Source organism: Dreissena polymorpha, chromosome 14 (assembly GCF_020536995.1).
Source record: "Dreissena polymorpha isolate Duluth1 chromosome 14, UMN_Dpol_1.0, whole genome shotgun sequence".
In the NCBI taxonomy this organism is placed as follows: Eukaryota; Metazoa; Mollusca; class Bivalvia; order Myida; family Dreissenidae; genus Dreissena; species Dreissena polymorpha.
In genome coordinates this window covers 31,611,409-31,638,387 of record NC_068368.1, presented here as the reverse complement: position 1 = coordinate 31,638,387, position 26,979 = coordinate 31,611,409, and the positions used below count along the sequence as shown (strand labels likewise).

At 33.0% G+C, this 26,979-nt stretch overlaps 2 protein-coding genes across 8 annotated transcripts in view; both read right to left on the bottom strand.

The window, feature by feature from the left end:
• Positions 1 to 26,979, bottom strand: part of LOC127857169 (uncharacterized) — an 82,298-nt gene that overhangs the window by 54,990 nt on the left and 329 nt on the right. Inside the window, exons 2-5 of one of the 7 annotated variants that reach the window (XM_052393577.1) lie at positions 25,916 to 26,046; positions 24,725 to 24,852; positions 22,506 to 22,673; positions 20,897 to 21,922 (exon numbers count right to left, since the gene is read on the bottom strand). In XM_052393577.1, coding sequence (XP_052249537.1) covers positions 21,678 to 21,922; positions 22,506 to 22,673; positions 24,725 to 24,852; positions 25,916 to 26,046 — 672 coding nt within the window. In that variant the 3' untranslated portion in view covers positions 20,897 to 21,677. Of the gene's footprint in view, positions 1 to 20,896; positions 21,923 to 22,505; positions 22,674 to 24,724; positions 24,853 to 25,915; positions 26,629 to 26,979 lie in introns of those variants that run through there. The other 6 variants (XM_052393575.1, XM_052393578.1, XM_052393580.1 and 3 more) reach the window with 6 other exon arrangements.
• On the bottom strand, positions 3,665 to 20,845 carry LOC127857168 (uncharacterized). Its single transcript, XM_052393574.1, has 3 exons — positions 20,701 to 20,845; positions 17,742 to 17,990; positions 3,665 to 9,318 (listed from the first exon to the last, which is right to left on the bottom strand). The coding sequence occupies exon 3, from the start codon at positions 8,674 to 8,676 to the stop codon at positions 7,699 to 7,701; it is 978 nt and encodes a 325-aa protein (XP_052249534.1). The 5' UTR covers positions 8,677 to 9,318; positions 17,742 to 17,990; positions 20,701 to 20,845; the 3' UTR covers positions 3,665 to 7,698.

Genomic DNA, 26,979 nt, shown 5'->3' with positions numbered 1-26,979 from the left:
CTGTGATACAAATATAAATATCCCATCTCCAGTCAGATTATTAACAAACTGCATCTTTACCAATTTCGAATTTTTAAAATGTTTTTTTGCTGATCTACAATATTGCAAAGGTCGCATCTCATTGCAGAATGAATCTTAAATGTTTATATCACATCCCAAACTCAACTGCAAGAAAAATCAATAATTAATATTTAGTTATTGCCTAAATAATAATAGGTGTTGACCATTAAAAGAGTATCAATTAATACATGGGAAAAATCACGAAATCCTGTATTATTTTTTAAACGTATTTTTGGATGTAAATATATACCATACTTTTTTATTATTTTAATTTGAAAATATACCTTTTCTATGATCATAGGTGAAATAAAACCGATATTCCACTATATCCAACAAATTTTCTTTTTCTTCTATGGTCGCAAATGATTATTTTTGTATTTTTGCTGAAAAATTGACGTCGTACCGTAGTGAAAACGACGTCATTTAACAGTAAAAATGTATCGATAATGTTCACAGTTAAATTTCACTATTTGAAACAGAAAATTTCCAGCTATCAATAACTGATATTTTCCTGTAATTCACAGACAAGCATAGAATAAAATTACTAAATGTTCATCATCTAAATGATGTGAAGGTGATTGACATTTATTATATAGATTACCTCATATATTTAGGCAAGGCACCTTTTCTGTTTGCATTATATTTTGCTATATGTCATATTGTATATGCACTTTTTTGTCTTGAGAAACAATCTGTTGGGAAAATGTGTAATGTAAACTCTAGTACAACTAGTGTCAGAAAATGTGTAGCTCTGGTGATAATAAAAATATGAACTAAATAAATGCAATTCACTTAAACTAAGATACATATTAATAACCAGATGTTTAATTTAATTGGTAAGTATCTCGCTTAAAAATAGAGGTGCCTAAAAAACTAAACATGTTAACGTTTCCTCCTCCCATTCGCTCCCGCGATGATTTGCATTTACATATATAAGACAACTACGTCACGTTTAAACAATGTGTTCATGTTTAAGTATTTAAGTATCATTTACGCGTGTTGTGTATTCCTTAAATAATTGACAATCGATCCTTTAAGCACAGATGATTAATTCAATAAACAATGAACATACAGTTCATGAGTATAATTAACAAGCATGCCATTACAATATGGCTTGGTAGTTTTATACATTGATTTAACATTTGCACATGTTAAAGTACGAGTCACATAAGCATAATTAGTACTTAACATTTATTCGATGAAACAACTTATGTTTAAATACTTAAACTATACAGAGACCTTTTATTGTATTACAGTATACTTACATTGATTGCATAATAATACTCTTACAATGGACCAATAAACTGTCCAACTTATATATTTTAAAATTGCAAGGAACAATTTTTAAACTCATGGAATTTTAATCACATATATTGACCTATACATTGCTTTGGCTATCTATGGTAAGCTCATGCATCGTAATATGGTGTCAAAATTCATACTGGAACCCATATGATATATGTCTAGGAACATCTTTAGCAGCCTTGCTTTTAAAACAACATTATTTGCGTGTTTATCTGAAATCATTTATTCATTGGAAATATACAATTTAGTCCCTAAGCCACTAACTAGTGTGACCATATCGTATTTTACCATACCTTAGAATAATTATGTCGTTCGAGTCCACTACACCTTTAAATTAAACGAGACTGGTTTCTACGCTCGAGTGATCATTTCTATTGTAAGTATAAATTTGTTGTTAGTTTAAATTTAATTTGATTGGTTAATAACTTGTGTACGTATCCTCGAGGAGTTATCGTCGAGAAGTGTAGTGATGTATAAATCACATTGACCACGCAGTTCAGAGCGGGAAGACGCATTCTTCAGGCATTTATTTCACGTACAGCATTTGTTAGTTTTATCATCTTTCTTAAACAGGTATGTTCAAGTATTTGTCTTCTTGCTCGGTTCATTTGTCACAGTTTGCGCGTATTTCTAATACCTGTTATTCTCTTATTTTTCGACCTGAAATTGTACTGTTTGAACTTCGGTACAGTTGCTATTTTAACATTTTATCACTATTCTTTGTTTGCACTGTATCACGTAATCCACTTACAGTTTCACCAATGAACGAACGATAGTATTCAGAACCACATTTTGGTAAGTGAGCTGTATGATTTGTGTAAGTGATTATGTAATGATGTTAATTGCAAATGTTATCTGTTTTATGTATTTCTGTGTATTGTAATTTTATGCTGCATGTTCTGTAATGTTTATATTTATAGAAGATGCATTTTATGTGAAATTGTATTTTTCCATATCTGCTATGTTAATGTAAATATTGTCACTAGGTCACTAGATTGAACTAGCATTCGTGTTGTATCTAGTCATGTATTATGCATTCTTTTAAATAATGCATTATCAGTATTTCTAGATTGCGAAATCTCTTCCTTCAAGATGTACTTTAGTATCAGTTTATAACGTATATTATTTATGGTGAACTAATTAAATATTTAAAATACATATATAGTCTTAATCTTCCCCCATGAAATCTGGGTTACACTAGTATTTATTCTTTACAGGAATTATTTGTTTATACTGTTTCTCATTAAAAAAATCATCAACATAGTTGACCCTTTTTGTAGCGAGTTTACAAGGATATATCGTACACACGAAGAATTCATGCGATTTGCCTGTATATCGTATGCCTTAAGCTATATTTTACCAATGCCAAGTATATTGATACATTGATAATATTCATTTGTATTACAAAAAAACCCCCATAATAACGAGCTAACACAATATCGACGCTTAATCAATCATTTCCACACATTGCAGGAACTGACGAATCTGGTATATTGGCATTCAGGAAAAGTTATGTAAGTGGATGATGCTGCTGCAGCTAACTAAATTCAGCTCTGAGCAAAGTACAAAGTCTGCATGTAAATAAATATATAATTACATCATATAAACAATTAATATTACCGATATACAACAGCAATTCACACTATAATATAAACACTATGAATTATAAAGCACGACACTACTAATCTTAGTAACATCCAGTTAAAAACAATATTGGTCAAAGGGCTTTTTATTTAAAAACCTGGCAACATCGCATTACTCTTGCATTCAGGTGAACAACATTGCTGATGTATCATCTACTTTCAAAATAAATAAAGAAAACCCTCTTAGTTTATGAAACATCCAAACAAAATTATCGCATTAACTAAATGCTCGTTCAAAAAGAATAATTATGCAAATCGACTTTAACGTAAATCTCGCTTACTGCAGAATATCCAGCATTGTATTCATCTCCGTTTGTTTTTAAGACTAACAAAACATACACGAACAAACCATAACAAGCACAACGATATTGTTACATATAGAATAAAAAAGCAAAAACATTTATCTAATTGTTTTAGTTTAAACCTATTTATTTTAGCTCGATTGCATCGAAAGCCTAAGGCTTATATAAATGCTCTCGAGTCCGTTTCCTAGGCCTAGAACCAGTACTTGGTGTCTTTGGGAAAGATCTAAAGAACGCTCCCACGGTGGGGATCGAACCCATGACCTCCCGGTCGCTAGGCGGACACCATATCCATTACACCACGGCGACTCTAATTGTTTTAAGAATGAGGATAAAAAATAATGTACCAACACATAACTTTGTTCTTTTATACATATTTTAAAACATATGTTTTATCATGCGGACTTTAACAAACATATAATAATACTCTATATCTTTGTATTTCCTATCTTTAAGACTCTGAAAAAAATAAACACAAAGCAAACCGAATGTAGTACAGAACAGAACAGATCAGTTCTTTATTTTGTTCACAGGTCACATAATACATGATGCATGTATTGTGACAACAGGTGATCGGATAGTTCACAAACAACTTTTCACAAAACAAATGATCCAACAAAAAAAAAGAATTAGGTCATTATTTGGAGAAGGTGATCAGGAGATTGACTTATTTATTTCTTTGACAGTATCAATCAGTATAAATCGTTTTAATTATGAAATATGCATGTATATAAAAGAGTTGACATCAAATAAGGGCAGCAGCAATTTAGTCGATGATAAGGCAGTACGGGATCAAATATTTATTAAAGCAGCTTATTAAAAGTCATACGATAAAGATTACTTTATCAGAGATAGCATGTATTGCAAAAAAGTCGCACACAAAACCGTCGAAAATTAATACAAGCAAATACATTTAGCAAAGTTCGACGTGCGAAAATAGAAGCTTGAGTTTAAGTTAAATTAGGGTTACAGTTAAGAAGTTAAATAGTCGCTGACGAATTGAATTCGACTTATCTACTTTGTTTATTTCAAAGTCCATTGCACAATATAAGACTAAAATGGGTGAAAATTGTGCAAAAAGTATAATGACAGGGGATTAATAAAGGAATTTCTTATAAGCTCATCCTTTTTTAATGTTACAATTTTCACAATAGTATGCCATTTGTAACATCATAAAGATCACGGAGCATGCATTACATTAGCAGGACGTTAATTTATGGAATTTAATGTTATATAAATTAATAGTATAAAGGTACATGTAATCTGCCAATTTAAAATACATCATTTGCTAAACATTCAAGAGGAGACTCTTAAAGATCAATCTAATAAGATAATCAAGTTATCAAACATTACTTCCGATCCTCAACACCACTTGACTCGCGGTATCACTTATCTCGCGGTATTTCGTTGTGCGCCACCTAGCCAATGTTTACATTGTCAACAAGCAGACTTACTTTCGTTTTTCATTGAAATACTATTTTCTGGGTGAAAATGAGTGGAATACTGGTAAGTTTGTTCATTTTCTTCGTTATGTATACATTTTTAATAAAAATCTAGTAAAAAAAATCAGAAAAAAATCGGTATTTGTAAACCTTTTCATCAATGTTTACAAGTTTGTCTGCCTATCAATTAGGTCAGACAACTCACTTTATAAAACGGTTAACAAAACGTAATTCCTATCAGTTTTGTTAATAGGTCAGGCTCAACACTTTCATTTAAACTTGTGAATACAAAAGTATTTACAATGTAAACAATGACAATCAATGAAAGATAAGTAACCAGATCTTTTTGATTATTTTCAGAAAATGAAACAATTCAGAGACAAGAAGCCATATGACAGAAATAATCTACAAAAGGCAGACACTGGTTCAACTTGACATACTGCTGTGATGTTAGGGTCCTGAGAAGAGACAGCACATTTTGTGCATTCACTGTTCTGCTGAAGAATGAATGACACACACTGTTTAATCAAATAAAACAATAAAATGTATGAATAAACTTGAAAAACTATAACATTTAAACATTGATATCCCTTTGCAATGAATATGGTAATGAATTTGAAATTTTAGTGTAAAATAACCTCAATTATGTTATGTTTAACATGTTCGACCTAATTACCGCGACTCAAGTGATGTTAGAACTAGGACTATAATGGCCGATAGCCATTCGTATTTTTCAGCGTTGTTTCGTTTTCTTTGTTAATTTTATGCTATTTTTATCATTACTGATAAACATTATGATGGGGTTAAATACAAACTAATTCATTTAATCGGTAAGTTGTGTTTTGATGTTTTATTTCCGAGAATAAGATTAAGTACCGCGACTCAACAGATGAACAGTATAATACTATAAAACAAAATAGTACATTATATCAAGCAATTGAATATTCACTCTTATAGTATATACCTTTTCTCCATGAAAACAGTTCATATAAGTAAATGTATAATATACGTTTCTGAAAATGCATTATGTTGATGTTTTGGAATTTGCTTTTGCTTTTAAGTAGGGATTTGTTTATTTGTTCAATTTACAGCAATTTACAGCACTTTGAACTTTTAAATTTAAAGGCATGATGCATTCTATTAAAACTAATAAGTTCCTTTTAACCTGTACTCTGAAATTTCTAACAGGACTTTTTTGCAAAGGATGTTAGTTAATAACTTAAATAAATATGATATGAACAATACATAGCATCTAATCTGCACTTTATAAAGAAAGGCTTTAAAACATATAAAAAAATATATCAACTTTCTTTACCGCATTCAATTGATTAACAAGTGTAGTTGCATTCACTGTCTGTAAAAGGTCAATCAAATTTGAATATTACTAAAAGCGAAAGATGTTTGCATGACAAAGCATAACATGGGCAAATTATAAAAACAGATAAACATCCGTCAACTCATTTACCCCTAAACATATGCACCTTTTTATATTGTCTTATTTCAAAGATTTCAATACATTGAAACACACATTATTAATATTTTTTCAGTTTAATGTTGAGTGCATGTTTCAGTATTAATGTATTTTGCAAACAAATTATTCATACATTGATGTTTTTTTTAAATTGTATGTTGAAAAACTATATCATCTAAATAATTTACGGTGGACTCAAATTTGTATTGCGTATTTGTGGCGCATATAAAAGAAACATTCAGTGCAAACGAATATACCATTTTTTTAAATTGAAAACAATACTACGTTTTAAACGATATAATATCCTTAAAATCAATTTCTAGATGATTCAAATGTGTATTGTTTGATTTGAGAAACTGCACTTTAACGGAAAACATTATCAAACATACAGAAACAGTAAATATAAACACTGGACATTATGTAGGGCGAAGTTGTTTATGTGCGGATACGTCAAATAACAACAGCAACTTGATCTAAAATCAGAAATTATATACTATAATGGAAATACATTTTAACGACAGGGCAGCATACCAATATGTGTTCAAATTTGAGCATAGCAAATAGTCCCGAAGATGAGTTCTTACTTACATAGTACATCAACAGTTTTGTGTTTTTGAGTATACTTAATTATTTCTGAAACCAACATTATTTCAAAATGACACAACTGTACATTCGTGATTGCTTATAATATTTTTATGAGAAAATCTAAATTTACTCTAACCAATTATAATGTGCCATCACATACCAATATATTATATAACACAGGTAAGCTACCATTGAACACATTTGGAATTTAGTATATCTACCAAATTAATATAAAATCAAATCGCAAGAAGAATATTCTACAATACTTTCTCGCTTAGATCAAGTTAATCATCATAACGACGAACCTTCGCCTTTAATTCATAATTGATAAGACTTCGAATGTGCCATCTAGCAGCACTCTTTTCCTGATACTTGTTATGTGAATGCCAATAGGCATGCATTGCCGATTCAAGGTCACCCTCCATTTCAAAGCAATGGCCAAGTAATTAAATGGCTTTCTCAAAATGATGAGCAATATAATCCCTTGAACAGCCAGCCAATTTTTTATATTCGGCAACGGTCGAAGGAAGATTAGCTTAAATGTTAGTAACTTTTATTAAATTTACTAAATTGCGAATACATATAATTGTTCTTCCCTTAATTCCAGAGCTCCATAAGACAGATATTGCAAATAATATAAAAACGGACGAGCACTCATTGAATATACATCACGTCTGCGTTTGTCGATATATGTGTCTGTCTTGTTTTTCAATCAAAATTTTGCAATATTCATGTACTAAAAATGAGGCCATACAATATGCATCCTTTGCGGTGAATGACACACACAATGAGGAATTATATTGTTTTACTTATTTTGAATAAGTTGGCGGAACGTCATATAATTAGGCGCTATAGAAACACTGGCACAATTCTTTTACATCGTTAGTGAATCAACGTTCAAGATCTTCTAATAGCACAATTGCTGCTTTTATATTGCCTCCGCAGTACAACATCGATGCCATCTTTAACCGACAGGTGGTTAAATCAATATTCAAAGAAGTACGATAACTCGCGAAAATTGAATAGTGTATGAATTTTCTTTTTTGAATGTACATGGATGATACTGTATTTGCTAAATCTAATAACAGTTGTTCTGTCATTCCATTTGCTAATCTCTTGTCAACTTTATCACCAGTGTTGTAGTTTTCGAGAATGGTACCCAACGCTTGAGTTATGAAATGACAGGGTGTGATTCTGTCATATCTCGGATAAACAAGCATTACAAAAAATGAAGTAAGCGAACATAACATTATTTCAGCAACATGTGGATATGGTTTAGCCTGAAGGCGAATCGTACGCCAATTGTTAGGAATAGTTCGAGTGCCAAATATGTCAAGACCGTCAATATCCATGAGCCAAATTTGCTTAAGATTGTGTTTCATCATCTGCGAAACATTTGCGTACAAGCGTCGACATTCTGTGAAAGTAAGCTTTCCGTCGAATAAATTCACGCCTTGTATTATGAAGTGTGGTAATACGCCAACTTTTAAAAATCTTTTTAAAGAGCACAAACAAAGTTTCACTAGATGTATTAGGTTTTCCTCGTTCCATAACACCGTTTGTGTTTTTTCTATGGTAAAAAGGGGAATTGTTTTGCAATGAAAACTTGTCAATGCGCTTGTGACTTTAGATTGAAATATTGCCTTGTTAACCATTTTCAATAAGACGTAACATTTCAGTTGTGTGCAGTTAAGGCTAAACATGAGAATGCGTTCGATTAAATTAGGCGATAATTTCCACATGGCAATCTTTTCGTCTATAAAATGGTGACCCGATGGAACAAGAAAATTTGCACATTGTTTTGCAGCTTCAAGATGATCAGGCGAAGGCCAGTTGTAAGATCGTTTTCGAGAGAAAAAATTGTTCATCTCTTCCTGTAAACCATGCACGTAGTATGCAATTACAGTGTCATTTGTGGCTGCTTTGGGATCCTCGCCAATAATATGGATGCCTTTTTCTGGACCTTTGGTCTTAGTTGTTTAGTTGTTTTGGCATTGCCGCTGTTTGTGATTGCAGGTCCATTAAAACTCAAGATAGGAGCTTACATACTCTGCGCTGTTAATATGAGATCCCATACATGGTCGAATCTTAGCACTCTTTCACCAGTTTGCAAAACACTGTAAACATATCTTTCGCTTAAATAAGTTTCTGTCTTTGACATTTTATCAGACACATCACATAGTACTTGTAGATAGTAATGTTGAGGCGGAGTGTCGTGGTTTCTTAATAACTTTACATGCGTGTGATTTACAACCAAGCAAAATGTTTGTAACGGAACGGCGTATAGATAATCAGTGTCTGAGTGAAGACCTCGTGTTGTTGTCCCTTCTGACTGGCTTCCAAAGATAAACACATTAACTTTGTATTTGTATTTTCTGAATGCTATGTTTAAAAACTTTTCAGCCAATATATATAACTGTCGTCGAAATATAATATCCTTCCAGTTGATACCGATACCTTCTAGAAAACGACACATTTTGATGGAATTACGTGCTTCTAATTTCGTCACTCTAAAATAAACATAATTATTCAAATATGACATGGTTTCCAGGTAAACGTTTATCGTTTTCGACATAAAAAATAATAGTCGCATCAAAAGCAAGTCTTTGAATATATGCATACATGTTACACTACAAAAAGAGTCATGCCGGTTCTCGTGATATGTGTGTTGATCTAAAACATGAAATCGATGAATAATTGTATTATTGCTTAATATTCTTGTTAGAGTATATTGTATCATTCGGTTGATTAAAAAACATAAAACATAAGGTACGCATCATTACAGATGTTATGACCAAATAAAACTGAAATCAAAACTAGTCATCGAAATATGTTTTGAGTCTGCTATGAGTTCATTTGGTAGTTAAAGAGGCATCATCGATTTGTCAGTTACCATTCCAAAGTGGTTATTTCCAGCAATTTTTCGTTTTTTTGATGGTGGAATGTCGGAGGGAATGTCGTCACAAGGAGACGGGATGTTTTTTTTTTTTTATTCAACATCATACATACAATGTAAACATGTATATGATCATACAATATAGTGATATACAAAGCAATAAAGTTCAGACATGTTTTACAAGATATGCTAATATATATTTATTTTTTTAGAGAGAAAAGAAAAGCACAACCGAGTAATAGTTATGAAAAATGATGAGTTGTATAAAGTCGGAAGAAAGCATACTGGACTTGTGTTTTTTGTTTTATATTCACAATGATCTTGTCAGATTAAAAAATAAAAAAATAAAAAAATAAATAAACAAAACTATTTTAGAGGGATAAACTAACATTAGGGTGAAATGTATATAAGTGGACAAAACATTATGAGAATTTAATCCGATTCCATTTTTGTTCAAAGATTTGTAATGTGTCATTACTGAGGGCTATTTCTTTCTCAATCTGGATTTTTAGTTTAAGACTATGGACAAAGCAATTAAAATTTGGTACTTGTTTTTTGTACTTCATGTTTAAGATAAAATATTTCATCAATATAACCATAAAATTCACAATATTATTACAGTCTATTGATTTCAATGAGTTAATTCCGAAACTTACATTTAAGAAAGATAGTTTAACGTTAAGTTGATGTTGTTCAAGAAAAAATATTAATTGATTCCAAATAGGCTGGATGTGTTTGCACTCCCAAAAAAGATGTTCTATAGTTTCAATGTTTTCACTGCAGAAGTCACACAGATTTGAGTTAGATAATTTGCATTTAAAGAGATATTTATTTGTAGCTATAATTCAATGGATGTATTTATATTGAAAATTTCTCAGTGTGCTTTCAATAGTTGCTTTATATGGCATGGTAAATATGTGTTTCCAATTAAGTTCATTTTCTTCAAAAAGGACTTGCCATTTATTTTGGATTTTGGAGTTTTCTGTAGGGTTTTTAATTTGTAGTGTGTAAAATATTTTATTTGTTTTGTTTTTTCTTCCAAGTATGTTTTCTACAAATGTTGTTTGAATACATGGTGTATTATTTGTATTGATTTCAGATTTAATATGTATGGGTATGCTTTTGATAAGTGTGTAGTACTTCAGAAAATTATTTGAAGGTATTCCGTATATGTAGCATATATTATCAAAAGAGTAGAAATCCTTAATTCTGTAGTCATATAATTGGTCGACATATTTAATGCTTCGTTCAAACCAGTCTTTATAGAAAAACGTCTTATTGTTGAGACGGGATGTTAACACACGGGCCAACTGCATGCTTCATTCCGGGTACCAAAGAAGTTTTTCTTGTTGGAGAATGTAGGCCTGAATAAGAAAATGATAAGTTAAATCTGAGGAGAAAAATTAACTGTTTTTATGTTTCTGGAAGATTTTTTCCCTACCATTAACGAGGACCGAGATATGCAAATGCAAAACCGGAAGGTTATGCGCGTTATTATACTGAACATAAAACCAGTAATTTCAATACGCGGCTGCTTTTGGTTCGAACACACACGTCTTTAACAAACGTGTTTAAACATATTAACATGAACCAAGAAAATTACTGCATGTTTAGATAATTTTATCAAATGAGCAATGATGTGTCATTAAAAGTGTTGATGGACGGTGATGATGAGTAGTTTCTGGAACGTTTAAACTGTTTTAAATCGAAGTACAAAAAAAAGAAACTTTTAAATTCAATGAAAACCGTACGATTTGTGTTTTGTTTTTGGAAAATTAAAATAGCTAGTGTGTTATATTTGTTCAATCTGGCTTTTAATAAATTTTAAGAAGATTTGCTGGCTATTAAAACACGACACGTCAATTAAAATGGATCATCGGTTTGTAACGCGACTAAAGTATCCTTAACTTTCTTTACGCATTATGTAGCAACATTATTTGTAATTTTGAGTATCAACGGCCACCGGAAAAAAACTTTGCGAAACCGAAATTTCGCAAACTTAAGTACCCTTTTTCTTGAAGGTTTGCTTTTTTGTGATAATGTATAAGATAAAAGTCTAACTTGTGATTAATAATTGGTTATTTTTGCTTGTTAAATGCGTTTTCTTCACTATGAACTTTATTTGCAAATGGGATTTTTGTATTTTCCCATGGGATATTTCATTTTCTCAAGCACAAAGCAACATACTATCATGCATGATACAATGATGTCAATTGACAGTCATTCCGAAATGCTACGGAGGACTACGGAAATTTACGGCGTATAACGGAAATTTTATGTTATAGGAGAAGTTGCGCACCTTTGTAAGATATTTGCTACTGAACCGAAATTAACCGCGTGTTTGTAGACTTAACTTATTTTTGGTTAATGACTAACCATAATTTTTGTACAGTAATTTACCTTCAATAACCAAAGAAAGTCTATGGATATATTTCAATATATGCTACTAATGCATGTATGCAGAGCTCCAGATAAGACGCTTAAAGTCGTAAAAAATTGAACTAAATTTAGTAAAAAAGTAGACTTAAATTCTGTGCGTACGGTTACACATTGGAAAAATAAAATAAGAATTCAAAATGTGTGATCATGCGTAAAACTCAATATCAATGCATATAATGTAAACATTTTATCAATGAGTTCCCACTCGTCTAGGCCGTCATTACAATTATGACAATCAACCGCACTTTAACGTTATTATGAATAACAGACCATCTTTACAACAGTCGAAAAGCCGAACGTTTTCCATTATCTGGTCCTTTTATCGCAAAAAGTCTTCTGTAACCCGGCAATTGTCATGAGCTCTTCTTAGACTATAGACCTAAATGCGGATGTGCCAAAAACTATATTTACCTGAAAAAAAAGAATTAATAAGAGACTTTAAGGCTGGATTATTATAGAGTGTAAACCAAGATTTTGCTGAAAAAGTTATCTGGAACTTTGCATGTATGTTGAGAGGAAATCGATTACATAATTTCAAATTTACTAGAGTACTTTTATATTGCACCACATAAAATGCTATAAAACTATAATATTGAAGTGCACATATAAACTTTATTATAGATGGGTAGGTATTTCGTGTCAATCTCTTTCACATATGAAAGAGCTGTTGGTCATGCTGCTTTAAGTACATATAGATGCATGACACAATTTAGATTAAGCAAAATAAAACACTAGGTATTTGCCAAGAGTCAAATATTTACGAGCAGTAAGAGCGTAATCGTGCACATCGAGACTTACTTATGTAGAATTGAAACTCTTATTGCTTTCTTTCGAAATAATTTCATGTGTCCGATCTAATATGCAATATGCCCGTTTTTTTTTGCGGATTAATGTTCCGTTTAGATCCATAATTAACGAATGCCTCAATATTTTCAAAAATTAACACCGGAATAATGTTCACCGACATTTTTTCATACAGATTGGATATAAATATTATAGAGCTTAACAAAAAATACATTAAGCCCTGTTCTCCCGGCACACGTGCTGGACACACAGGTGGTTAGCGTGTGGATATGATAATAATTAGTGAAAACATCTTTTTGAATGATAAATAATCATATTAAAACGAAAAAAAAAAATTCTATAAAAAAAAATCACTATCGTTTTATATATAACAAGGTATCCAACTCGAAAAAATCCGAAAACGGGGTGCAGCGTTTTGAGCAGCCATTACTAAATAAATTTTGCAGCGATTTTCATGACCCGGTCTTATTCAACGCAGAAATGAATTTCCTTTTAGGAAATGTATATATATTGTTATATTTCTACACATGCTGGGTCAAATTTTAAGAAATAACGCCATACATAATTCGCTTGACCCAGTTGGGATCGATCAGACCGTATTTATGAATGAAATCTCCAGTTGTAAAGACACAACTCCGCATTGGAGCAATGAAATCACTCTTGTGTTTAAAATGTCAGTTGGTTGAAATGTATGTAAACAAAGGTTTGAAAATGCGCTGGACAGTTAGTTTTGATGCATAATGCTACGGCAAGCACGGTAAGAATGTTTTTTTCATACGTTTTTTTGAATTATGGTATCGAGGTTCGTGAACTTTGCAGGGAAGATGCCCTTTTCCCCGTGAAGATTTCAGTCATGAATACTGTCTGATCGATCACAGCTGGGTCACGCGAGTTGTGTATCGTGTTATTTCTTAAAAGTTGACCCAGTATTTGTAAAAATATTGCAAGACATATACATTTCCAGAAAGGAAATTTATTTCTGCGTTGAATAAGACCAAGATCGGGAAAATCGCTGCAAAATTGATGAAGTAATGGCTGTTTAAAACGATGCATCCCGTTTTCGGATGATTTCGAGTTGGATACCTTGTTGAATATATATTTAACTTATTTTTTTTAAGAAAAGTTGATTTTTCGTTATAATATGATTACTTATCATTCCAAAATATGTTTTCACTAATTAGTATTATAGCCACACGCTAACCACCTGTAGCTGGACACTTTTAAAAAACACTATACAAATTCAAGTACTTTAATTGATTGTAAACAATGACGGTTGAAATCCGTGCGTTGGAATTTTTCTGGTAACCAAGAGCGACGTCAACGTTCATGACAAACCTGTTTATATGACATTTATTTATTGATTTTTTCCAACTTGATTAAAAAAATTATGTTTTATGATATTTTAATACATGTAGATGAAGTAGTTGTTTTCTCAACGAGGAGTACAATAGTTGTACAGTACTAGACACGAGTACTTGTAACTTTCAGGTTTCTCTTTATACCACATACATTATATAGTCATAAAATGATAAATATGTGTTTATAGAAATTGTAATTATAGCATGGTAAACAGACTAGAGAAATCTGAAAGTTTCACGCACAGGTCTGTGGCAATGGGGGTTTGGGCTACTTTATAAATATGAGGTCGATATGCAATGCACATCGGTAGATTACGTCTACTGTAATTATTTGGACTAGGGAAGGGCCACAATTCCAACACATCAGCCCCGTTATGTCCTGAATAAAATACATGTATAATTTCTTGAGTGCCAATTGCATCTTACAAATATCAAAAACATTCACGGCAGTCAATTCATTGTGTAAACCTACTGGCCTTCATGGCAATAATGAACGTATTTAGTTTAATGGAGATTATATAACGAAGTGAACTAATTCAGCTTATTCAGTTTACTAGTCAAAATGATTCGGATGTTTTCGCTTTTTTTACATAAATTTTTTAAACATACGGAAAATAAACTCGCGCCACCTGTTGTCATAATTTAGTAACTTGCATTCTGCTTACTGCCTGTTGCTAACTGCCGTTGTTAATGACGCTTAGTGGCAAAACCGATTATGACTGGTTTCAGGAATAATGAACACACAAACATTGGATAGTCACCAAGCATGTTGAAACAATCATCAAGTATAACCGATAGAGAACAAGCATGTTGGAACTGTCATGAAACATGTTAGAATAAACATCACGCATAATGTAAATATTCATCATGAATGATGTAATGTTGCAGCAATCATCAAGTATAAACGAATAGACAACAAGCATGTTGGAATTGTCATAAAGCAAATTAGAATAAGCATCAGTCATAATGTAAATATTCACCACGAATGATGTAACTTTTACCTAAATATCCTTCCATAGACATGTGTTGTTACTAAAATAGACATAGAGATTTGAGCATTGGGAGTGACCTAATCATACTGTGCTTTAGCAGTATTACGGAATACCGTTAGTGCCATCGTGGTAACACATTAAAATCCAGAGGGCGAGAACGCGAGAACGCGATTGTACGATGGCGACAATGTGACAATACGATAATGACAGGGTAACAATACAATGGCGACAATGCGATAGTACGATGGCGACAATGCGAGAACGCGATAATACGATGACGACAATCAGACAGTGCGATGACGACAGTGCGACAATACGATGGCGACAGTGAGATAGTACGATGGCGACAATACTACAGTTCGATAGTGCGATAATACGATGACGACAGTGCGAACAAACGATGACGACAGTGCGACAATACGATGGCGATAGCCGACAGTGCGATAGTACGATGGTGCCAATGCGATATACGATAGTATGATGGCGGCAATTCGAAAATGCGATGGCGACAGTGCGACAATACGATGGCGACAATGCGATAGAACGATGGCGACATTGCGATGATACCACGGCGACAGTACGATATGACTATCGCATTGTCGCCCCCGTACTATCGCACTGCCGCCATTGTATTGTCGCACTGTCGCATTGTCGTCATCGTACTAGCGCGTTTTCGCAATCGTACGAACGCATTGTCGCTATCGTATTGTCGCACTGTCGTCATCGTACTTTCGCGTTTTCGCATTCTCGCCCTCTGGATTTTAATGAGTAACCACGGTGGCCCTAACGGTATTTTGTACAGTAAAGTGCGTAAAATCTGGTTTGGAATAACAATTTATATGCCGAAAACAGATGTTGAAAACCCGACTTTGTTTTATAAGTAGTAGTCTAAATATACAATGAGTTTTCCGAGCATTAAATAAACATATTAAAATAAAATTCATGTTCGTATCGGTTGAAGTTCTTGTTAATAGTAGAAGCAAAGAACACAATAAAACGCTGATTGGGCTTACTAATTTGAGGCAAGAAAAAACACATCGCGCTATTATATATAAAATATAACGCGCATCCGCAAAGTTCGAGCGCCCGTCTCGGTGCCGTCGTTTCCGGTGAATGTTTCGCACAGGAGCTACCGAGTTTGGAGCTACGAATCATGGCTTGACTTTATATATCAGTCAGCGTAAAACCTGACCAGACTGCGCGGTTGGACAAGCTAGGATGGACCAACTTTGGCCGCATATGACATAAGACCCATTTTCGCATGACGCGGGTCATCTGACCTTTATAATGTGTATATAGCTTTGAATGGAATTTGCACATAGTTTTTGGCATGGACTTATTGTTATGTTAATGTGTTGTACGCTTTCAAAAGCAGAGGGCATATATAAGATCAATTATACTACGGAGTTCATTTTCTGTTGCAAAATGAAATGCAATAAAGAGTGTTACTCAGCGGTGTGTACAGTATGACAGCGTTGTCTGTCTGCGATGCATTTATACTGGTTCTAAGCTGGCATACTCACCAATTGGACTCAACCATCTGCTCGAACAAGAAATGATAAGTTCTACTAGCATAAACCTTTAATTGTAACTCATTTTAAAAATATTCATGTTATTTATATTATTCAATTTATTATTCAAAATTATAATTATTATTTCTTTTATTGTTGTTTTTCGAATTAAGAAACTTATTCGGCTTACGAAACTGAAAAATCCCATTGGAAAAAATCCCATGGGAATTTTTTTAAACACGACTAAACGCATTTAAATATCGTAGTTGTTCATCATTTCATAAAATATGATGTTTCTGAAAGTTTCATGAATAAATCTCTCAAAATAAGAAAAAAAACATGGGATTTTTTTCTCCCATTTTAAAATGGGATTTTTTTATTACTTTATATTTATATATATAATTGGCATAAAACCAATATACAGTCCTTAAATAACGTTAAAATACTTGCAAACGCAAATAAAACACGTTTTTTAAAATGTTCAAAATCCCATGGGATTTTTCTCCCATTTGCAAATTATGGGAGAAAAAAATCCCATGGGAGAAAAAATCCCATTGGAAAATCGAAAATCCCATGGGAAAATGCAAAAATCCCATGGGAACCCCAACTTTGCTTATAAACTTCATAGTGAAGAAAACGTGTTTTTTGAGTGGAAATAACCAATTATTAATCAACGATAAGACTTTTATCGCATACTATGTCTCAAAGTAGCAAATCTTTAAGAAAAAGGGTACTTAAGTTTGCGAAATTTCGGTTTCGCAAAGTTTTTCCGGTGGCCGTTTATCGAGCATTAGGTGTACCAAACCATGACACTTTGATTAAGGGTCTTCAACATAATCATAATACCAAGCAAAATTGTTATAAAAGTAAACTGCATTTGAACTTTAGCCATATATGTGATGTAGGCCGAACCATTAGCACCATTATTTGTACCTTTTTCAGCAGGCCTGCTGTTCATACTTCTTACTTGTCCTGACCATTCAATCATGGTGTTCCCAGAGCTATCCGCTTCGATAGTTTCTGCCATCTCGTTGGATTCAATCATGGTTTTCTCAGAACTATCCGCTACGATAGTTTTTGTCATCTCCTTGGAGTCTGTTGGATGGAAAGGATCTGCCCATGACATCACGGGGCCAGGCTTACAAGTTTCGTTTCCGGATATTCAATGACACAAAAATTATCCTGAAAATGACAGTATAGAAGGTTGTATTCAGGATTGATTTCAAAAACATATGCGTGATTTAAATATCAATTTAAGATGCAAACTCGCTCTTCGTTCCATGTATGCTAAATGATCACACCACATAATGCATAGTAATAATGCAACACAAGACACCGTAACAAAATATACCTACCGCTAATTCGTCTTCTATTAAAAGAAAATTCCCTATTTGCCTTTATAATACGTGACAATACATAAAACCCAACACAAACATAATATGATCATATCTATACTTACAACACAAGAGTGGTCAATGCTTTAAACTTGGGCTTTGAACAAGTACAGAGGCTGACCTAAATTCCTATGCGTGCTCATGAAATACTTTCGAAACATACAAGTGTTTGAAGAGGAAATCCCAAAAGTGGTTCAAAATACCATTTTTACAAAGCTGTGTTACATATGCTGAATACTAATTATAAGGACCTCTGAAAACATTAGTTCAATATGTGTCTTTAACGATCTCATTCACACGCAAGTATGTAAATATAAAATTATGACTTATTGAACACGTTCAGTGTATTAAATACTTTATATACGAATGAACTCGTTCAGTGTACTAAATACTTTATATGCTTAGACATTGTCCGAGTGTCGTAGCTTTTAATCAAGTTTTTAAACGCCGGTTAATGAAAAAGTTAATACGCTAAATTGGCTTCGGTAAGCTTATTAGAACTACGTCGTGCTTCCGACCGACGCTGCCCGAAGCCAATCTCGCGTTCGCTCGTAAATGTCCGGATGTCGTAGCGGGAAATTTACATGGAATATATTGTCACACAACAAATAAAAATAAGCATTTTGTATCTCGTTAAATCTCTGCTACCATACCACATATAGCGTTGAAATGTTGGTTATTGCTATAAGGAACATAGAGCAATGACGACATATTTTACGGAATATTCGTTGATTTTGAGTGTTCGTTGGGCTTGAAATTTTGTGTGTGGGCCATTCTGAATATCAAAACCAAGCCTTTAAAGTTTCGTATATTAAAAAAACACAGTGTAAATGAAAGAGTTGTGAACCAAATGTGCTTGAAAGAAGGAAACGTGCTTACGACAATTAAGGAAACAGCGTAAACTGCATAAAACACCCGTTTAAACCACATAACTGGGAGAGTTTCATGATCGATTCAACAATAGAAACCGACATCAGTTGAAGCCGAAGGGAAATCACAGTGAAGAAAATGGGGTGTATCTACATACATGTGAGATTTTGGTTTACAATTTAAATTAAATTTTGGTGAATACAATATGCAGTGTAATTAAGAGGTTTTGTACAAGTATACAGTTTTCACATATATAACCCCAATAAGGGAATTGATAACTACGCATACTTCCACTTGAGACATCATCTTCGATGATGGTTTTGTTTATGATAACGACCAGAGTTGTCAAGAACTACATCTTAAGTATTGTGTGCACACTAGCGCATATTTGTAGTGAATCTTATTGACCCAGAAATTATGTTTCAGTATGTGTATTTAGATTTTAAGGTTTAAACATGAAATCTGATTCCAGCGATGTCCTTAATTGTAAATATAATTTTAAACCCGGTCATGAATGCCTGTTCGACAAAGACGGACTTTGTAAATTTGCAATATTGTGAACTGGTGCACAACAAAAATGAAATGATAGACACAGTGCAATGATTTTGCAAAGCTTAGATGTCTAAGGTTATTTTATAACTTATCACAGACGCAATACAACTTATTTAAAAAATAGACGTGTTTGTTTTTATCAAATATACGATAACAAATAGTGAAAACGATTAACTGCAAACCATGTTCACGTTGTGTTTTTATTCCGAATTCAAATTATAAACAGTTGGTATTGTAAATTTTCACAACTTTCAATCGAAACGTTTAATGTTGAACATAACGACAGCCGACAGGTAAGGTTATTTATCAGAACGGAGCTTAAACGCGATAAATAACGACAACAGTTTGAATATATTTACAAGTTCATTGAACCATGTCAATCAGTGGCTTAGCCGGAGGCCAAGGCATTTAAAGAAGATATAGATCTCAATACTTTTCATGAGCAACAATGATTTTTTTTTACACTCTTAACACTCTTGAAACTAGTAGGAAACCGCCATACGATGTTATTTTCCAAATAGTACACCTCTGACTATGAGCCTTTACCATTTTAAGTTTACAAAATATCAAAGCGCCCCTGGGGTCTTCCTATCAGATGTAATAGTGTTACACTAACAGTTTGTTTTATCTCCCGATGACATGTATTCCCCCTTAAAGGAAATCCTTGTTTAGCTCCCTTTAAGATATGCGATGTACTGCTGTCTGAGTTCAGATTAAAGCCTCTGACCTTGAAATGAAATACATGTTAATCAATACATAAAGATGCAAGTTGAAAATGTGCAACGTTATTAATTAATCTATATCCTAGTTAGCAAGTAATTTATTATTTTTCAAACGGGACTGCTTTTAAAACCGAAAGTAGAATTTCCATACGTTTACGTCCATTTCGACAAACGCGATTATTTTAAAGTTTTAAAGCGCAAAAAGACGGATTTCTACCTTGTAACCACCAGATATATTCTACTTGGCATGGATAAAATATGTTTCTTATTTATATCTAAATTAACTATGCCAAATAAGTTGTGTGACTTAAATAACATCCGATTAAAATATCATATCATACAAAATATATTTACATCGTGTAGTTCTTCTGAATTCCCAATAATACCAACACGTGATACAACACATACTTAAAACTTTCCACCGAGAAAGTTAAAATAAAACTTAAATATGCATATGCAATCATGTGAATGTTTGGTGTTTCCGATGTCATACACACACAGTTATTAATAGCTTATATGGTATGGGTGATATGTACATCTATCTTTATCAGTGTGGGTATATCGCATTTATTATCGTTAAAGATAAATTAAGCTTGTTGCAGCGAAATATTTTTACACTGACGAACACAAATAAATTAAATTACTTTTCGAAATGTTCTATTTTTTAAATATCGACAATTTGTTTTGCTTTCAAAACAACGATTACTACAAAATAAATAAAGTTTTTGAAGGATCACAACATATTTATTTTACATCAAGTAAAAAATGTACACAGAACAAACATGTCTAATTATCTACTCAAACTGATAGCCACTAGACTTGTTGTATGCCTTATCATTTTAAGTTCACACTGACAACCATAACAAGGTTAACAGTCCGAATACTATGTAAACAGTAGAGCATTCGCCGATAATTAACGTCACTTAATATTCTACTTTTACAAATAGAGGCGCTTCGTGTACATTAAGCCTATGAAGCATATAGTTATTTGATATCACGGTGACCTACACTTTTAACAGTCTCACTATAATTTTACAATCTGACTGAGCAGTTACTAAAATTGATTGTATTCTAAGCAAAGTGTATGAACTATTTATCTAAGTAAAACATGTATTATGCTAAGTTATACACTAATATTACTTCTTCCAAAAATGAAAACTTGATGTCGCTAATCATATTCATTTAAAGCAACTGGGCAGTCAAAAAGGCAGTAAAATGTAGCGACTATTTGTGATCGTCTGGTAATCTGTTGCTCGACGTATCGTAGTTATCTCCAATGGGGTCGTTTAATAAGGTCGAGTCATACAATTTCTGCGTCCTTATTGTCACCTTTATTTCTGTTTTTCGATTCGGTACATCTTAATTTCCGTCGCCTTGCGTTGCTTCTTCTCCGCCTCGTCTCTCAGCCTTAGCACGTCAAAGGTCAGACACATGGCCGAAAAAACGGCGAAGAAACCGCCGACGACGACAAGACCGAACGACCAGGACAGGAAGTTCTGGTCGGGACGCGGGAACCACTGCCGGTCCACATCAGACTTGATTCCGAACAGCGTTACAGAGGCGCTGATCAACGCAACTGAAAAATACACTACCGGTGTAAACATTTTTAAACGTTTAGGTAATCTAAATATACCAAATGTTAAACTATTTTAAATAATTCCTTCTTAATCATTGTGAGTGGGTGGTTTTTTTCGGATAAAAACTACTATTTGACTTTAGTGTATCGTAAATGATCAACGCGTGACCATAGTCAACTAACTTTAAAGAAGCTCGCAATAATAACAATCGCAGTTTATCGACCGAATAACAACTTGCACATTTATTCGAATTTCATAAGCTTAAAATACCGATCAGCTGTTTTCCTTTTCGATACAATTAAACAATTGTATGCATTCAAGATTTACCCAGCAATCTAGATAATGATGCATCTTTCCTGAGTTATAAATCAACCTCAAATGCGTTTGTTTTCTATTGAAGAGAAAAGCGATTATTATAGAGCTATTCGGAATTTCCATATTGAGGCTTATCATTTCATATATACTTTATGGAAAACTTAGACCGCTTTTATCTTTTATATATGGATGTACACGACATGATTTTTTTCCCTGCTAAATGGTATAATAGAACGAAACTCTATGTGCCATGTAAACTTGCGTTACCTAAAAATGTCTTACATGAGATCCACATTGCTCCAGCTTTCATGGCCTGGTTCAAGATGTCATGTTTGCTTGCGCACATGTGACACTGCCCTCCGAGAAGCGCCAAAGAAACAAGACATAGCACAATTAGTGCTGACGTCATCATAACCTGAACAGTCAGAAGCCAAGCTACAACAAAATGCAAAATTTTGTAAAAAACAAACAAACATCATCGTTGTACAAAAGAAAAAGGCTATATACAGGTGTGTTAAAAACAAACAGAACACAAAACATCACACCTTGAAAAGGTAGGCATCAGACTTTAACATATTGTATTACGATATTTACATTCGTTTGAACTATGCTCATGTTTAACCCCAGAAGTAAAGTAAAATGGAATTTCAAAATGAAGAAAACGCGGATTCTTCAGTATTAACCTGCTTGTACCACAAATGTCAACTTTAAGGTCGACATTACAAGCAATTATGCCAAAACGCGCATTTGATTATGCCATATGGCTAGCAGTCCGGTTTGCATTTTCGATTCATCTATTCCGTAGGCAGCGCGAATTGAATGCGTCTTTGATTTATAAAAGATTTCAAGCCTTTATATAATTAGTTGAATGCAATCGACAACACTTAAATGTAAAACGGTCAAAATTGATCGGATAAACTTTATTTAAAATACTGATTTAACTGTTAAAGCACATATCGCTTTATACATCGTAGAATCCACATACATTATAATGTTCTTTTTTTTAACTCAAATTTATGCAATCAATTAAATAAGACAGCTACAAATTGTTTATAAAAAAGCTGACTAAAAAAGGAACTTGTACCAAATTTTCTTAAACAAATTGTTGCTCTCAATCCGTTTTCCAAATGGTCTCATTTAACAACTTTAATGGTATGTTTTTGTCTCCCATTCATAAAAGATATTTCAAGCCAAATATGAATTTAAAGATGAATATGTTTTATTTCGAAGATTTGAATAAGAAAGGTATATCATGCTTCTGCTTAGAAGGTTCAATTTGCCAAAATGCCGGCACCATTAGACAACAGGATATCGACAATGCAAAGTCGATAACAATTCAAAATCACATCATAATACCTAATTTAATGCAACAAAACTGTGCAGACAAACATACGATACATGAAATGACTTCAATTTGAATAATGCGATGTCATAATGGCTTTTATAACATAAGAGGACAGAACCACTTAAGAAACATGCACTATTTTCAAAATTTACCACGGAAGGATAAACAATTAATTGGTGAAATGCAAACCTACGCAAATGTGTTGGTCATATATATGGTCATTTATCCGTATAGTTAGTTAATTGTTCTAGACTGGTCCTCAAAGACGAACGGATACATGAAAATGAAAATAAATCAAACACTCTCAACCCAATCTGCATAATGACTAAACCATTTTTTTTAAACATGGCAGAAAAGCGTGATAGTTTTGTTTATCAGCTTTAAAGGGGCCTTTTCACAGATTTTGGCATTTTTTAACTTATTCATTAAATGCTTTATATTGATAAATGTAAACATTGGATCGTAAAGGCTCCAGTAAAAAATCAAGAATAAAATTAAAAAAAGGAAAAGAACATTGCCCGGAGCAGGTTTCGAACCAGTGACCCCTGGAGTCCTGCCAGAGTCCTGAAGTAAAAACGCTCTAGCCTACTGAGCTATTCCGCCGAGTACACATAATTGATGTATTTTATACCTTATATAAGCAATCTTCGTAGTTTCACAAAATTTAACGACAAAAACAGAACTCTCCAAATTATTCAATCGTTTCGCGTTGCAACGCTTTATAATTTTTAGGTTTTAAAATCGTCAAAAGATGCATATAATGGCTATATTAGACCATGGTAAATGTTCAGTATTACTGTTTCCTCACAAATATCATAACTTAAACGAAAATTTGCGAATCTGAAACAACTTTTTTCAATTTTGTCAATTTACCAAAGCGTGAAAAGATCCCTTTAAAGCGTTTGATTACACAACTATCTTCTCATCAAATAGAAAACTTGGTTAGAGAACTCTAAAATTGCTTTTGTAATGTAAATAAAAACATTTCAAAAAAGGTTTATAAATAATATATGTGTGTACCCGCTGCATATCTTACGTTCTAAAATATAACATTTTTATTTAAACAACGTAAGGAATAATGTTGTCTTTAATCTAAAGTGAAATGAGTATAACGACACAAAAACAAGTCGTGCATACTTACCGGGTACCAACCAACCCATCATCGGTTTATAGTCGTACGAGTATATCCAGCCACAGCCGTCGTACGTCATGCCGAGCTGATCCCTATCGTACGTAAACTCGTCAAAACACGCCGTCCATAGACCTAGCCTAGATCGTGTAATGTAATGTAACAATACAAGGTCAGAGACGCCTTTCCTCACTTAAACGCATTTTGATATGAGTTTATTGTGCGAAGATAATTGTATGCTCCTACATATGATGACACGTACTGTCTCCGTCTTAACGAACTAACCTTGCATAATTGCAAATTGATTTACGTTAACGTTGAACTATATTTACAAAACCTAACAATCGGTCGTTTGTTTCGTAAATAGTTTTTTAGCACAATGGATTTTTTTATCATAACGTTTACAGAGGTCGATCAAATTCAATAAACAGCTGTATACTTTCAGCTCCATCACTAAATCGCTAAGTGTACACGATTGCCCCTAATATAACCGAACGAATGGACAAGATGTCTTTAAAAATGACAAACGTCGTCGAAATATATGTTTGGTTTGCCCTAAACATATGACAAAACGTGACACACGGTTTAATTATTGTTTGGTTGCCATTAAGAAAGCATCTAGAACCCTAGATACTCTGGAAAACCTTAATAACATGTATTTTGTCCAAAATGAATGTCACAGTATCTAAGAAATTATTATTTGTACCGGGAATAAAAAAACGTATAGTTCTCCATGGTTGAACTCAATGCAACCTGAATATAAGTAAGTGACTGACAAAACACACACACATATGAATCTTTTTTTTCAGAAAAACAAGCACATGTTCATATTTGTTTAAAATAATATATTATACTCATGAGGTTAAATGAAAATAGTGAAATTGTGCCGCACAGATGAAGCTAGAGTATTGTTCATGTCATTGTGTCGTATTACGAAACTCTTTTCCATTTTTTATGATATATATTGTATAAATTATACATTTAACAACAGGTGATGGATAAGTTGATAAAATGGATATTATTTATAATAAATCGCAGTACAACAAAACAATATTTCAAATAAAAATAACGAAACATATGTTAACATGTAAAACCCTCTCAATGATTACACATTTGAAAGATTGAATATCCATGATCGTTTGCTTCACTACATCCGTTTGCAGTCAAACATAATAACCGTCCTTTAGATGACGACATATTTACCTCACAAATCTTGACCTCGCTGCTTCGAAAGACTCCAGCCAATAGGGACTCGAGAGTCCGATTACGTGCACAATAGTTGCCAGGACTCCGAAGATCACCCCGCAGAAGTTCAATGCCGATTTGCCTTGCATCTTGTACGAAATATTGTAAATACATCAACATTCAAGCTGTGTCAAGCGCAACCTTTTTCTCTTCAATAGACGAAGGAAACTAACAGGTAATGTCCAATCCGATTCGCAGATCACCTACTGGTATACATGTACATAAAAATCTGTTATGGTTTTAACATTTTAACTCACACTTTAACTGCATAGATCTTCATTGCCAAGATGATATGGTCACGTCAATTCAGTAAATTTGCACAAGTGTGTCAATGCGGTTTCCCGTTTATACATTCAAGCTTGTAAGTATAAATTCAACAAATAGCGTGTATGCCCGTTACCTATTACACACTGATTCTGTCTTTGATGGAACGTCTTTTAGATGTCTGATATTTAAATGACGGTTTCAAACTCCCACCGATATAACATTATGTAACAACAACTCCACCGCGAATCTTCATAACAATAATAACTTAAAATTGAAACTGAGATAACATATGTCACAAGATAAATGTGTTTGTAATGCTTGTGGTGTTATCTGATTTCCGTCGATTTGTTGTACCTGTATGACGAATAATGATAACGCAGATCGTTTTCAATATCTGACAACTCATTGACATGAAAACAATTGAATGAGTATTTTCGTATCGGTCAATATAAAAATGGTTAATTAAGAAAAAAGGCATCACAGAGATGGAAACCTTATTCAGTCGTTAATATGTTGATTCTGATTTTACAACAGCATAGCAGTGATATTATTTGGATTAACGGAAAAATAGACACTGTATAATTATGAATAGCAGACATTTTGTATATCGGTTGAACGTTTTGATGCGGTAAAACGCAACCAGCGTTCAAATTATATAACATAAAGCCAAGTTATCGAAATCTAACGCATATTTTTTATACAAAGACATATATACTATAACTCTGATACATAACATGTGTATTAAGTTTTTTTGA